The 14,084-nt window shown below is 43.3% G+C and overlaps 1 protein-coding gene across 1 annotated transcript in view; it reads right to left on the bottom strand.

The window, feature by feature from the left end:
• Positions 1 to 4,910: 4,910 nt before the first annotated feature.
• The window catches only part of IL33R (interleukin 33 receptor), a 118,796-nt gene continuing 109,622 nt past the window's right edge, over positions 4,911 to 14,084 (bottom strand). Inside the window, exon 11 of the mRNA XM_090020726.1 lies at positions 4,911 to 9,254. Within this exon, the coding sequence (XP_089876852.1) occupies positions 8,923 to 9,254 (332 nt within the window). The 3' untranslated portion in view covers positions 4,911 to 8,922. The remainder of the gene's footprint in view (positions 9,255 to 14,084) is intronic.

Raw genomic sequence — 14,084 nt, 5'->3', positions numbered from 1 at the left:
ACTGGACCCCTGCTGAACCAGATGGGGCAACTGACAACTAATGCCCAGGAAAAAGCCAACCTATTAAGTGGGTACTTTGCATCAGTCTTTCATCAGTCCCATGGGACACCCATGCCTACCACGGGACAGGGCGGTCCAGGTGAGGGAGATTCCCTGCTCTCCATCAATGCTGACCTCATGAAGGAACACCTTCAAGTCAGTAGGCCCTGACAATCTATACCCCAGGGTACTCAAGGTGATGTGGAAATCACAACAGGATCACTGCTTGGCTAACAGAAGCACTTTATTTTTCATGGCCACAGGTGAAGAAGCAAGGGCGACTAATTCTTAGCAGAGGTACTGAGCAGTCTCTGTGAGAAAAAGACACAGATCAGACTGCCCCACTTAATACACTCTTGGAAGTCTGACAAAAATTCACCCTGGAGTCTTGGTGAAAACACGTTTTCTCCAGCTGTCTCTCAATAAGCTTATCTTCAAGGTCTCTTTGTTATTTGGCCTTTACTTATGCTCCTTATTATAGCCTAACTTTATTTTGCTTGCTCTAGTATTTTTCCTCATCAAAGGAGCTGGCGAGTATCATAGCCCAGCCCCTGCATGGATCATTGAGAACTCCTGGCGCTCTGGTGTAGTGCCTGAAGACTAGAAGAAGGCCAATATGGTACCTATCTTCAAGAAGGGGAGGAAAGTGGATCCGGAAAACTATTGGCCCATCAGCCTGACCTCTATCCCAGGGAAGGTCTTAGAAAAATGTATTAAAGAGGCCATCCTTAATGGACTGGCTGACACCAACATCCTGAGGGATAGCCAGCACGGGTTTGTTGCAGGTAGGTCTTGCTTGACCAATCTAGTTTCCTTTTATGACCAGGTCACCTATCACCTGGACAAGGGAGAAGAGATTGATGTCATATATCTTGACTTCAAAAAAACCTTCGATTTGGTATCCCACGATTACCTCTTGGCAAAATTGGACAATTGTGGCCTTGGGTCCACCACAATCCGCTGGCTGGGAAATTGGCTCCGTGGTCAGACCCAGAGGGTGGTAATTGACAAAAGTCAATCATCATGGTGCCCTGTGACCAGTGGGGTCCCTCAAGGCTCTGTCTTTGGACCCATATTGTTTAACAACACATTAATGATGTGGACATTGGAGTCAGCAGTGTACTGGCCAAGTTCGCCGATGACACCAAACTTTGGGGCAAAGCATCCACACCTGAAGACAGGAGAGTGATCCAGACTGACCTGGACAGGCTCAGCAAATGGGCGGACGAGAACCTGATGGTGTTTAACACCAAAAAATGCAAGGTTCTCCACCTTGGGAAGAAAAACCTGCAACATTCTTATAGGCTCGGCAGTGCTACGCTGGCTAGCACTAAGGAAGAAAGAGACTTGGGGGTCATCACTGACCACAAGATGAACGTGAGTCTTCAAGGTGATGCTGTGGCTAGTAAAGTGACCCAAATGCTGGCTTGCATCCATAGATGTTTCTCAGGCAAATCCCAGGATGTCATTCTCCCCTTGTACTTGGCCTTGGTGAGGCCGCAGCTGTTGTACTGCATCCAATTTTGGGCCCCACAATTCAAAAAGGATGTGGAGAAGCTTGAGAGAGTCCAGAGGAGAGCCACGCGCATGATCAGAGGTCAGGAAAACAGATCTTACGATGATAGGCTGAGAGCCATGGGACTCTTTAGCCTGGAAAAGCTCAGGCTCAGGGGTGATCTGATGGCCACCTATAAGTTTATCAGGGGTGACCACCAGGATCTGGGGGAATGTTTGTTCACCAGAGCGCCCCAAGGGATGATGAGGTTGAATGGTTATAAACTACTGCAAGACCGTTTCAGGCTGGACGTATGGAAGAATTTCTTTACTGTCCAAGCCCCCAAGGTCTGGAATAGCCTGCCATCAGAGGTGGTTCAAGCACCTACATTAAACACCTTCAAGAGAAATTTGGATGCTTATCTTGCTGGGATCCTATGACCCCAGCTGACTTCCTGCCCTTTGGGTGGGGGGCTGGACTCGATGATCTTCCGAGGTGCTTTCCAGCCCTGATGTCTATGAAATCTATGAAATCTAGTGTAAGTGAAAGAAGAAGCAAGTCCACAGGCCCTATGTCCACAGATGAATAAAACAAATATCTGCAGTATAATGGAAAAGCGATCTGAATGTAAAAAATAAAAAATCACTATTTAGGACCATAACGTCACCTGACCATGACAAGAACAAAAAAATCATACAAATTGAAATGTGCATTATTCTGAGGAATCCATGGTCATCTAACTAAACTTCTTGTGAAGATTGTTCTAGAAGAGCTTTTATGCACTTTCCTATCATCTTTTCTATTCAATTATGCTCTAAACAAAAGTGTCAACAACGAAAAACCAAAATTGTGAAGCAACTTCCTTCTTGACTAGAACAAGTTATATTGCCGCAACCACAAAATATGACAGTTCTTTGCTTCCAGCTTGAAATACTCTTTGTTCACCTATTTTGCTATTTTTTGCAGCGAGTAATTTTGGTTTTCATGAGGCAATAACATATATTAATTAACTGCTTCAGTGTTCTCAGGTGCAGATGTTAAAAAATGAGCCCCCACACTTAAAGAATGTGTTTCTTTTTTATCTACTGATAAACTGCAAGTGGCAAGATCTTTTTATTTGCCTTCTGGTTTTTAAGTCTTTTGTCAAAGCCCTGTTGTCTAGAAACAAACTAAATAAAGAAATACAATAACCAAGTACTTTAAAGGTGACTCTCACACAGCAAAACAATTAATTAAGCTTAGGATATAAAATGCATCAATGATCAGGGGAGGTAGCAACAGGTTCCAATGACCTGATTATAACCACTGAACTTTTTCCAATATCTGAATAAATTAGGGACATAAAATTGCCCACCCTTGTTAATAAAGATGTTTCTAATCAACTGAATAGAGTATCTTCATAATATTTTAATATTTGTTTTCCAAGGCTGGGCAAGGATCACTATCACCACATAAAGGACTTTTACATTTGTTAACATATATGCAGGGGTGGATCCAGGGAGGACGGGGTTGCTGATGCACGTGCACCTCCCCATCCTTTGGTTTCTGCTCCACCCAATGTTTGAAACCAACTGCTTGGCAGTGACAGCAGCTTTTCTAGTCAGGCCATGCTGAGGAAGTCACTTGACTTTGTGGCTCATTAAAATCTACCTGATCCCTTCTAAACTCTTCATTCCATGGGTGTTAAAGACCCTCTCTTCTTTTTAATGATCATAATGTTCCACCAATCAAGCTATATTTTGTTCTGCAACTCTGTCGTCTGTTAGTTGTTCCTGGTAATGAAGCTCCTATTTCAAAGCCCTGCAGATTATTTTTTAACTCAGTCCAATGAGATTATATTTGTTTTTGTTTCAACCGTAAACTGCATTATATATTCCTAGGCCCCTAGCATATTAATAAAGCTTCTAATTTATTTTTAACCTGAGAAAAATATGTGTTGTGTTTAAATGTAGTGATGCATCTCACCATGTACACCCTCCTTTTCAAAATCCTAGATCAGCCCATGCACTGCATACCCTTGCCTCAGGATAAAAAACAGTCCCTCTTCACAGCAAAGCCCACAATGAAGTAAGCTAAAGAAAGAGGTAGGTTATGATACCAGAGTCTGTGAGTTCTAAAGCATGAGAATGTGTGGTGTACATGAAAATGTTCATTAAAATATGCCTGATTTACCATTGCACTACTCATGTTTATATAAAGAAAATTCCCCTGAAATCGATGGCCAGGTGCACTAATATGTTCTGACTGCCTTGTGGGCTCAGCCACACAATGCTTCCAGAGTATACCGATGAATCTTGCTCAGTGAAAATGCAACACTGCAGAATCAGAGGTGTGTTGTGGTGAATCAAACCTAACCTGTTTGGCCTGCTTATACAAAGATTTATCTACATTAAATGCATGGAAGGGATAAATGCTGTAAATCATAGTGCATGTTATTAATTCATGTTACCATGTATAGCATGAGAAATCCTAGTTCAATTTAAATTCTTTTTACTGCACTGCATTTCTCTCTTTCTACCTGGCACAAGTTACACTTAAGATGTGATTGTTATCTGGCCACAAGTTAATGCAATTAATGACATGATAAAACAAGGAAAAAGCCACAAGGTTATTACACAAAAAGATGTAATTTTAGTGACCAAGCTGGGGCTCCCAGCTGCATGGGTGCAGCTGGAAAACCTGTCAGCTAATGCTGGCTCCCAGCCCCAAGGATACACCATGCAACTGAGAGCGTGGATCAGGTGATGGGGCTCCCAACTACTGGAGCACATGGTGGGCCCCCATGGCTGGGAGCCTGCTTCAAGTGATAGCTCCCAGCTGCAGAAGCTTGTTTTTTGCCACTGCAGAGGAAGCCCAGGATCAAGATCCCAGGCTGTTCCTGCACTGGCAATATGGTATGAAGGGATATGATGTCCAATCCCACAAGTATGCCTCCTGCCATACATGTGTGGCATAGCAGGAACTGCAATTGTGTGGATCGTGCATCAGATTCCATGATGCCTTAACTTGCATATCTGCCATGGGGCCTTATATTTGTTGTCTGAATTGGAGCATACAATTAAAAGATGCATCATTTCAAAGGATAAGTACACACAACTAGTAAAAATACATCCCATATTGATCTCATAGCACAGAAGCACATAGATCTCCTTTTCTTGGGAATATTTTATACCTAATTGAAGAAGTAAACCTGATCCCTCAGAGCTTTGTCTGACACATTGTCAATAGTTTATGCTTGTGTGCTCAAACTGAGGACATGACCCTTTATATTTGCTTCTACTTGCTGTTGCTAAAGCAATATATCTCTGGCTGACCATAATCTATTAACACGTCTCTTTTTAGTTTAATAATTCCACTCAGCCACTAGATGGTGCTTTGACTCTTTATTGAAAAATGAAAACTTGAAGTCATCTCTCAGGGCTTGTCTACATTGGGACACTTAGAAAATTCAAGACAAATCATTGCAAGATGTGAAGTTAATGCATATAAGCTGAAAGCATTTGAATCCCAATATAGATACCCTTCTTTGGGAGTAAAGTGTCTTAGAAAACTGTAGTTCAAACTTAAAACCCCCCAACCCAATTTTCTTTTCAGTCTTCCAAGAAAAATAATATTTTTAGGAAAGTACACACCACATAACTTTTTATCTAGATGAAAAATCAATTTGCTGCTAAAAGGTTTGATGGAAAATTGTTGAGCCATAATAAAAAAGTCAATAAACTACAGTGTACAGATAGAGAGCACGCAACATTTCCAACATCCTCTGCATACAAAAAAGCAAAAACTGCATCTCATCAACAACAACAAAAAAATTAACCAGACATCCAGGTATACTTCTCTATCTCTTGTCAGAATTTCTCTGTTGTTTGCCCTGGTTTCCTTTTTTTCATTATGACACCCAAAAAAACAAATAAGGTATGAAACAATTTATTTCTTGCACATCTGTTGAGCAGATCCATAGATTACCATCCGGACTGCAAAAGAACCTGCTGATCCAGATTTTGAAGTTCTTCTTGCAAGTTCTGATTTAAAAAAATCTACACAAATGAATAAAGTATGCCAAACGTCCCATTTTACATCAGAATATCAAACAGCTTTCTGCATCACCATGGTACAGCAAAATCATCCATCTTTTCATTAACTTTGAATATGGTAGTTTTCCCTAAAAACAGTTCAATGGATTTAGTTTTAAAATATTTTTTAAATGTGGGATACAATGTAATAAAAGCATACAGCAATGATATTGTCATCACTTTTTAAACATTACAGAGCTAATAAAGTCATATCAATGAAAAGAAATCTTATTTCTGATTTCAGTACCATACATCAAAAATACAAAAAGCAGAAGCATCTAAAGCATTTCTTTATAATCATCATCATTATTGCTACTATTGCTTACAATGGCAACAAATGCTGAAGCATTTAATAGTGGCATGAATCTTTAAAAGGCAAGAAGATTACATAATGTTTAACCTAAGAAGCTGAAAAACTACTGATCCTACTATCAGATCTCAGGTCATGAAGAAGCACCTCAGTGGTAGGCTCCCTTGATGTGGATTCGCTTCAGGATAGGGACAAAATACAAAACATGATAAAAGACAACAGCCAGAAAGGTTAGAGGGGGAAGAGAGAGCAACATCACTAAAACAGCATGATTGTTGCACAAAGTGATGAAATAAGGAAAAGAATTTTAGATTATTCTTATATTTCAGAATGTTATGTATATTATAAAAAGATCTATACATAGCTGTGGAATTGTTATATACTTTTACTTTTTTTCTTCCATTGGATAACAATTCATATGTCTGAAAGAACAGATACACTGAATAAAAATATACAACACATAATGAAATGAAAAGTAAAAGTATGGTTCAATTGGAAATTTGAATTTGATTAAGTGACGATTACATTCTGGGCCCACATGGGTCCAAATGTCACATCTGAAGCCCATCTTACAGCGGGCTGAACTAGAACCTCTCACATTTTGAGAACAGTCCAGTTTGGATCAGGATGCGCACATCATGGCTTAAGCTTATCACTGGGGATCCAGGTTTTCTGTTTCCCACAAAAAAACAGAAAACCATGGATTTCCCAGTTTTATGAGAGAAAATGTGGATTTCTCCTTTTAGCAGGGAAACCCACAGATTTCACCCTTTTGCAAAGAGCTCTGTAGGCTGGCTGAATTCCAGCCTGCAAGAGCGGATTGCAAAAAGGACAGGAGAGCCCCAACCCCACCTGGAGGGAGAAGGAGAGGGGGAAGGGCAGGCCCTGAGGCTTTTAGTCAGTCCCAAGTCTTGAGTCAGGCTTACTTTTCTTCTGGAGCCTGGGAAGTTGTAAGTGGGGCTTGCAGGGGCCTGGGGGTTTGCCAGGCAGGACTGGGGGTGGAACTGGCTGGGAGCTAATGGAATACGGAGGATTGCTGGGAGCTGGAGGGTTTTGCAGCCAGCTGGGAGGTTTGCAGCAGCTGGCTGAGAGCTGGGGGTTCCCTGAGAGGTTTGCACTGGCTGGGAGCTGGGGACTTTGCAGGAGCTGGGGGGGCGGGGTTGCAGCTGGCTGGGTGCAAAGGTTTTGCACCCTCCCTACTCCCAGCTGGAGTGTCCAATGGGGTGCAAAGTTCTGCTCCTGGCCAGAGTGCCAGGATGGCTGCACGTGGACCCCAAGCAGTGCTATCAGCCTGACTGGGCTGGGCTTTTCCATGTGCTGCACTGGTGATTCATAGAAGTGGACACAGGTGCACATGCACCCCCTGAGCATGGTGGTACATGCCCTAGAAAAAGGGGAGTGGACGCCACTCATTACCCCCAACACCAACACCTCCAGTATCAATGATCACCACCAGTTGCCTTCAACACTGCCAGCAGCGTCTGCAGATGGTCACCAACACCTGGTCAGTGCTCGCCACCCACCGCCAACAGCGCCGGCAGCATCTGTGGGAGCTCCCAGCTTACTGCCGCCACACTCCTGCCACTACTGGGGCACACATCATTCATGATATGTGGCTTCCCTTAAGGGCCAATAACTGACTCACAGTCCACATGCAGCTAGCCGGGCAGCCACTGCACATCTTCCCCCAACCCCTCCCCACTACCTCAGCCCCCAGCCAGCTCCCCATGGGAGTATGTCCAGTGTCCACACACACACATGCATGCACATATGCATGTACAGATGCATGCACACATGTACACCCATATATGTGCAGGGGTGCACCCATAGTGCTTACACATGTATACATGCACAGGTATACACATGCACATACACAGATGCACACATGAAAGAGGGGCACCAGCAGGGCTGGGGAGACTGTAGGGGAGGGGGAGGGGTGCCAGGAGGGTCACGGGGGGCCTTTAATTTTAATCACAGATTGGGGGGAGGTCTATCTGAGAATTTGCAATTTTTTTTAATCAGAGAATTTGTGATTTTTTTTTATCACAGAAAATCAGGGTCCCTGCTTATCACAAAAACAGACCTAAGCTAAAATTTTGTGGCCAGCCCTGAACTTGAAGTTTGGATTCAGTCTTCATATATCAGACTCATTCCTTGCAGGAGAAATTGAAATAAGGCATAACATCAAAGTAGAAAACAAAAAATGTGTATTTCTCATATTTTTCTAATAGCAAAACTCTTTATCTTTTCTTCAAGAGGCACCATCAGCATGACCAAAAACTCATAGTTCTGTCTGCACATGTAAGAAAACTAGTAACTGCTAAAATGGCTGTATCTTAAAAATAAGGGAAAAAACATTTTTCTCTGGTCAGTTCATTTTGGTGCATTTATCAGATCTAAGTGCAGAATCATTTTCTAGTAACCTTGTATAGCCAGTCAATTTCCCTTGCCTGTGCAAGTCTCATTTTTTTTATTTAGTTATAAACAATGTTGTTATATGCATTGTCAGTAACATTTCATTTCTGAAATGTCCAATACTGCACATTTTTCCCTTGTGTGAAAGGGTGTCTATTTCTCCCCTTTCACACAAGGGATTTCTAAGTAGTCCTGTTGAAGTCCGTGGGATAATTCTCCCCTCCCCACACAGTCTGCATTTCCAGTAAAAAGGCAGCTATTTTTAAGAAATACCTTGGGAACATTACTGGATTGAGGGGGTCTATCCGATTGACTCATCTCTGGAGGTTTAATGAGACTGGATATCTTTTTGAAGGCTATTCTCCAGCCCAGCCAGAAATTTATGGGCCAGATGCTGAATTACTGGGTGAAACGGAAAATTTTAAAAATTGAAATTTCAAAAACAATGTTGATTGAAATTTGAAACATTTCTACCATATCTGCGCACTAAGAGGTACGGACTTTTACAAAAAGAACAGTGGCAGTAAAGAAACAATTCAGGAAGATAAAATAACAGAATTTTATAAAACTTCCTACACCCACAATGTGTTTCAGTGTGACTGTTTGTATCTTAGAGGCATATGGTACCTCACATGTTTCCAGAATTTAGAATTCAAGTATCCTGGGCAAGCTGTGTACTTTTTTTCCCATTTTATGGTACCTTGCTGCTTAATAATATACCTGAGAGATTCTTGCAGTTCCTTGTAGTCCCCAATTGTCTCCATTTCAAGAAGAATGGCCTTTATGTCATCCTGAATGATGGCATGGTGTAAGGCAGTATGTTGATCATAAGCAAACTCCTTGCAGTGAATCAGCTTGGGTGTTAAAATTATTATTGATCTCCTGCTTTTTTGTATTCTCGTTTCAATGGCATTGGGTACATCTAATAAAACACAAACAAATCAAGAGTTAGTAACATTTCTTTTACAGGCCCTTCTGCATTCAGACCTTGCAGATCTTCAGAAATAAACAGAAACTCACAAGGACCTCTGTCTCGCATCAATCTAATAGCATCTCTCAAGAGCAAAAGCTGAAAAGCACACGGATATCAAGGTTTACCTTCAAATCCTCTATTTATCTCAAACCTGAATGCATCCTTAAATATTAGTGCCCACCCTCTAGAGAGCATTTTGAACTGTGGTACTTTGTTTTGGAAACCTACTGTCAACTTTGGTGAAGACAGATCTGACTTTGATCCACAGCTCTGGTATCAGAGGCTCTCAAAAAGCATTCCACATAAAATAGTGATTTATAGCCAGACCTTTCAATACGCACTCAGGCAAGTTAGTTATCAATGTGGGAACTTTAGCTTAAGAATTAAGAGGAGAGCTTGTCTACGCAAAGGAGCATCAAGTTCACACTAGCTGCCGTGCAGCAACTGTTGCATAAAATGGTATGCTGTAGCTATGATCCCACATGGCCAGCAACCACACACTTCAGTACAAATCATTACTTCTGCATGATAAGGACTGTGGTCAGTATCTCATGCCTCTTTTTCCACTACTGGGGATCCGTATGCATTGTGGTATTGTTCCTGAAGCACTTTCTAAAATACCTAATGGAATGTAACAGTTGTCAAAAACGTGGGGTCAAATGCACAAATTCCTCTGATTTAACTTTCAGTTTCCTGTGAATTAAATTCCCTTAATTCACGGATTAAAGAGATGTTCTCCCATAATCCATCTTTTTATGGGCCCTGGTGCCATTTGCAAGCTGTTGTCAGGTAATATAGGACAACAATGCAGTGATGTTGATCATTGCAAATCCACAGTGACTTGCAGAGCTATATTTGATATCTTGCTAGTTTTGCGCATCAACTGTTAAGCTAACCGAGGACCTTTTGGGAGTACCTTTAGCAGTGTCACCAATAGCTACCCCCACCTGCATTTCTTATCAGTGACAGGACACAAACTGGCTCATTCTGGAGTTTTTTTTGGATCAGCTTTGTTCAAAATGGGGTGTGTTTGAACCGCCTGCTACTTGATCCAAGATCAGTTCACTTGTGAATAAATTACTCACAAGCAAATGCTCCCATGCTCCTACAGATGTGGGAGCAGATTTGCCAGCAGCTGGCAGCCATCTTGAAAAGCCAGTTATCCTCCATTATTCAGAGTGGAACTTTTATCAGAAAACTTTTATAAAAATTACATCTCAGTTGAACAAGATCATTCTTTACCTTCACAAAAGTGCAAGGGAAAATGGATACAGTTATCAGCATAAGAAACTGGGCAAAATGATAACTATCAAGAAGGTAAAAAAATAGCACTTCCATTTAAGGTCATTCAAACAGCAGCACAACAGCTTCAACTGATTAATTTAGAACTCTTTCAAAAATGGAAAGTACAAATAACTCTCAGCCTTCCAGCTACTGTAGCACATTCCCACAGCCTTTCTTCCTGGCCACCCTCTGGAATGTCTGAAGTATTTAATGCTGTGGCAGACAGACCTGGGTTGGATCAGAGGGTCTAAAGAAGGCCTCCAGGAGATGATATTCTTAATATAAGTGTAGTCTGTCAGGGACAGAGTCTAGACCTGAAGGCTGTTGTAGAAATTTACTAACAAGACCATAAATAATAGTGTAGAAGTTAACTATAAAGCAGACTCAGCCTCCAAGGACAGGCTGATAAGACTCTACAATCACCGAATCCTATTCACTTTAAAGTCTGAAACAATCAAGAATGTAGCCCCCCTCTCCCTATTAGTTAGCATGCAGCCAAAAACCAGTCTGAAACAATTAAGAGTTTTCTCACACTGACCTGATATCTTGTTTTCTTTCACAGCGGAAAATTCCCACCTGCGCACGCATCTTGTCTATAAACTATAAATCTACCAGTTTTATTAGGAGCCTCTGAGCTTGCTCATGGTGCCCAGCATGCTGAATAAATTTTGAGACTGACAGTGACTCTGTGTCTTTGGGAACAGCTCCACAAGGGGTCACGAACTCCTCAACACTGTCTTACACAACTCTTACAGAAGTTTTCTCAGACCTGTAGGACAGGAGCTAGAGGTATCTGAGGGTGTAAGGCTATGCCAAAGTAATATTAGGGAGCAGATGACCTGGAATTCAGTATGTTTTTTAACAAACCATCCAGCTGATCATGTTCTTGATAAGCTGTCTCTGCACCTCTCCATCCATTCAAGAGTATCCCTTCTTTCTAAGGCCTGTTTTCCATCAAGTCCCTTGTCACAACACTAGGATGTTCTCCTACCTCCCAGAGGAAGGTGAGGCCCCATTGCTTCACTTCCTATCCTCTTGGTCATTTCTGAGAAGCCATCCCCACTTCTGAGACATCCAGCCTCCCTTCTGGGATGCTTTTTGCAGTTCACCAAATATGTGTCTTTTTGTTTTTGTCTTCTTCCTGGCAGGTTTTGGAAGATGGTTACAGCTTGTTGCGGGTCTGGTTTACTCAGATACAGATGCTTTCAAAGGCAGGAAAGTAACAAGCAGCCATTTTCCTTTGTTTAGTTACTATGGAATCAAAGATTGAAGAACACGTCTTTTTAGAGCTTCTTCCCAGAACTGAGAGATCGTGACCAATGATAAAGTTTGTCCACCCACATCACTTGGACCCCTGATACAGTGAATCCTCTTTACGTTCCTAGAATGCTTGGATAGTGGGTGGCTGGTGGCTCTGCCTGTGTGCAGCTGGATGACATATCACAACAATATGTTGGTTGCAAGACCTTCAGGGCTATTAACATAACTGATGAGGGAGATAGGAACAGATTATTTTGACAACAGGAAGTTAGTAATTGCTGTCACACTTGTGTAGGCAATTATGTTAAAGGATGTATCACTGCTCCATTAGACCAAGGGGCAGATCAATGCCTATTTAGGAGGGGTAAGGAGAGCCTGGTCAAATAGGTACTGGTGTTATTCACCAGAATGGCCCTTCCCAAACTCCTGCATGGCCGGAAGGGAATCACTACACACACTGGAGAACAAGGTAGCTCTGCTGTGTAATGTAAGAGAAGGGTGACCATACATCCCAGTTTGGCTAGGACAGTCCTAGATTTTGGAGGCTGGTACTGACTGTCTGGTGGAAATTAAAACGAGTGTCCTAGGTGTGGGGCACAGGGCATGGAGCACAGTCTAGTGGGGAGGAGGTCAGACGACATGAAAATGCCACTTTTAAAATTTGGAATACAAAACTCTGAAACTCTTCATTCAGAGGTGATGCCTTTTATTAGACCAATTAGAAAATAGCAAAAAAAAAAGTATCTTTTTTTTCAAGCTTTCAGGCAGACACACCTGTTTTCAGCCTTAGGGGAAATTAAAGATTGTAGAAGTCTCCTTAGGCAGAAAATAAACTTCATTTTGCGCAGAGGAGGCTGAAGTTGAATGTATGTTCCTCTGGATCTGTGAGAGGGGTCCATTTGTGTGAGCTGCTCTTTGATGTGCAGATAAGGGATGTGCAGTTCCCTTCCCTGGTTGTGCAGTTTATCTTCTCTGGTGGTGTCAGATGGCAGAAAGGCTGGGAGGTGCAGAAATCTTGCTTTCTTGTTTAGGAATGAAGTTTATAATTTCAAGAAATGGCTAAAATCTGGTATCTTCTGTTTCAGGGATCTGTTTTATAGCCATGTTGGTCTGAGACAAGAAGGAATACAAAACTCTAAAACTTGGTTCAGAGTATTTTTAGAATACTTTCAGTATTTGGAAGGAATGAAGGGGTGGTTACAGTGGTTGACTAGGAACAATAAATGGCGGGGGTGACACATTTACAGGCACAAGGAGAGGTCAAGAAGCCAAGTGGAATCAGAGAACTTTAAACGCTTGTGGCAATAGTTGAATTTTGAAGAGTTTCCCCTACCCACAAGGTCATTGTTTTGAGCACACAGAAAGAGGAGGAAGGCTGCCAGAATGGGAAGGGAAGCGGAAGGTGGGGGAGTGTCAGCATTCTCTCAGGGGCTCCATTCAGATTCTTGCCTAATTAAGAGGTCCTGGCTTTGGGACAACATTTCTTCATTCAAGTCCCAGACTTAGGCTCCGGAGCGGTGAGAGACACACGGGTGAAAGCCCACTGCGCCCCCGCTCCCCCAAAGCCCCCCAGACACCCCATCAGCAACCGCAGAGCCCCCTGCCGACCCCCAGAACAGCCAGAGGTAAGCGGGCTCGTGGTGGGAAGGGGTTAACTCCTCGCTTCCTGGGAGGAGGCGGCTGCGTGGAGCCGAGCCAGGTCAAGCCCCTGCCCAGGCCCCTACTTGGCCCAGTCCCCCAGGGAAAGAGAAGAGAAGGAGGGGGTACTCACCAGTCCCCCTCCTGTAGGGCAGGGCCCCTCAAATCCTGGGCAGGGCCCCCCCGGCCTGAGAAATTAGCTTTCCCCGATGGCAGGCCCACTGCGCATGCGCGCAGTTTAAAAGGACCCGCCAAGCAGGGAAAAAAAAGCTCAGTTAGGCTCCGGAGCGGTGAGAGACACGCGGGTGAAAGCCCGCTGCGCCCCCCACTCCCCCGAAGCCCCCCAGACACCCCATCAGCAGCCGCAGAGCCCCCTGCCGACCCCCAGAACAGCCAGAGGTAAGGAGGCTCGTAGTGGGAAGGGGTTAACTCCTCACTCCCTGGGAGGAGGTGGCTGCGTGGAGCCAGGCCTGGTCAAGCCTCCGCCTAGGCCCCTACTTGGCCCAGCCCCACAGGGAGCCACGCGGACAGGCTGCGTAAACAGGCGCTTGAGTTAGCGCAGGAGAGGGCGCGGGAGGGCACGAGACCCTGCCTGCG

This window comes from Crocodylus siamensis, chromosome 1, assembly GCF_052110815.1.
Source record: "Crocodylus siamensis isolate JL-2025a chromosome 1, ASM5211081v1, whole genome shotgun sequence".
Taxonomy (NCBI): Eukaryota; Metazoa; Chordata; order Crocodylia; family Crocodylidae; genus Crocodylus; species Crocodylus siamensis.
The sequence above is the reverse complement of the archived record's forward strand: the minus strand, read 5'-3'. Positions and strand labels throughout refer to the sequence as shown.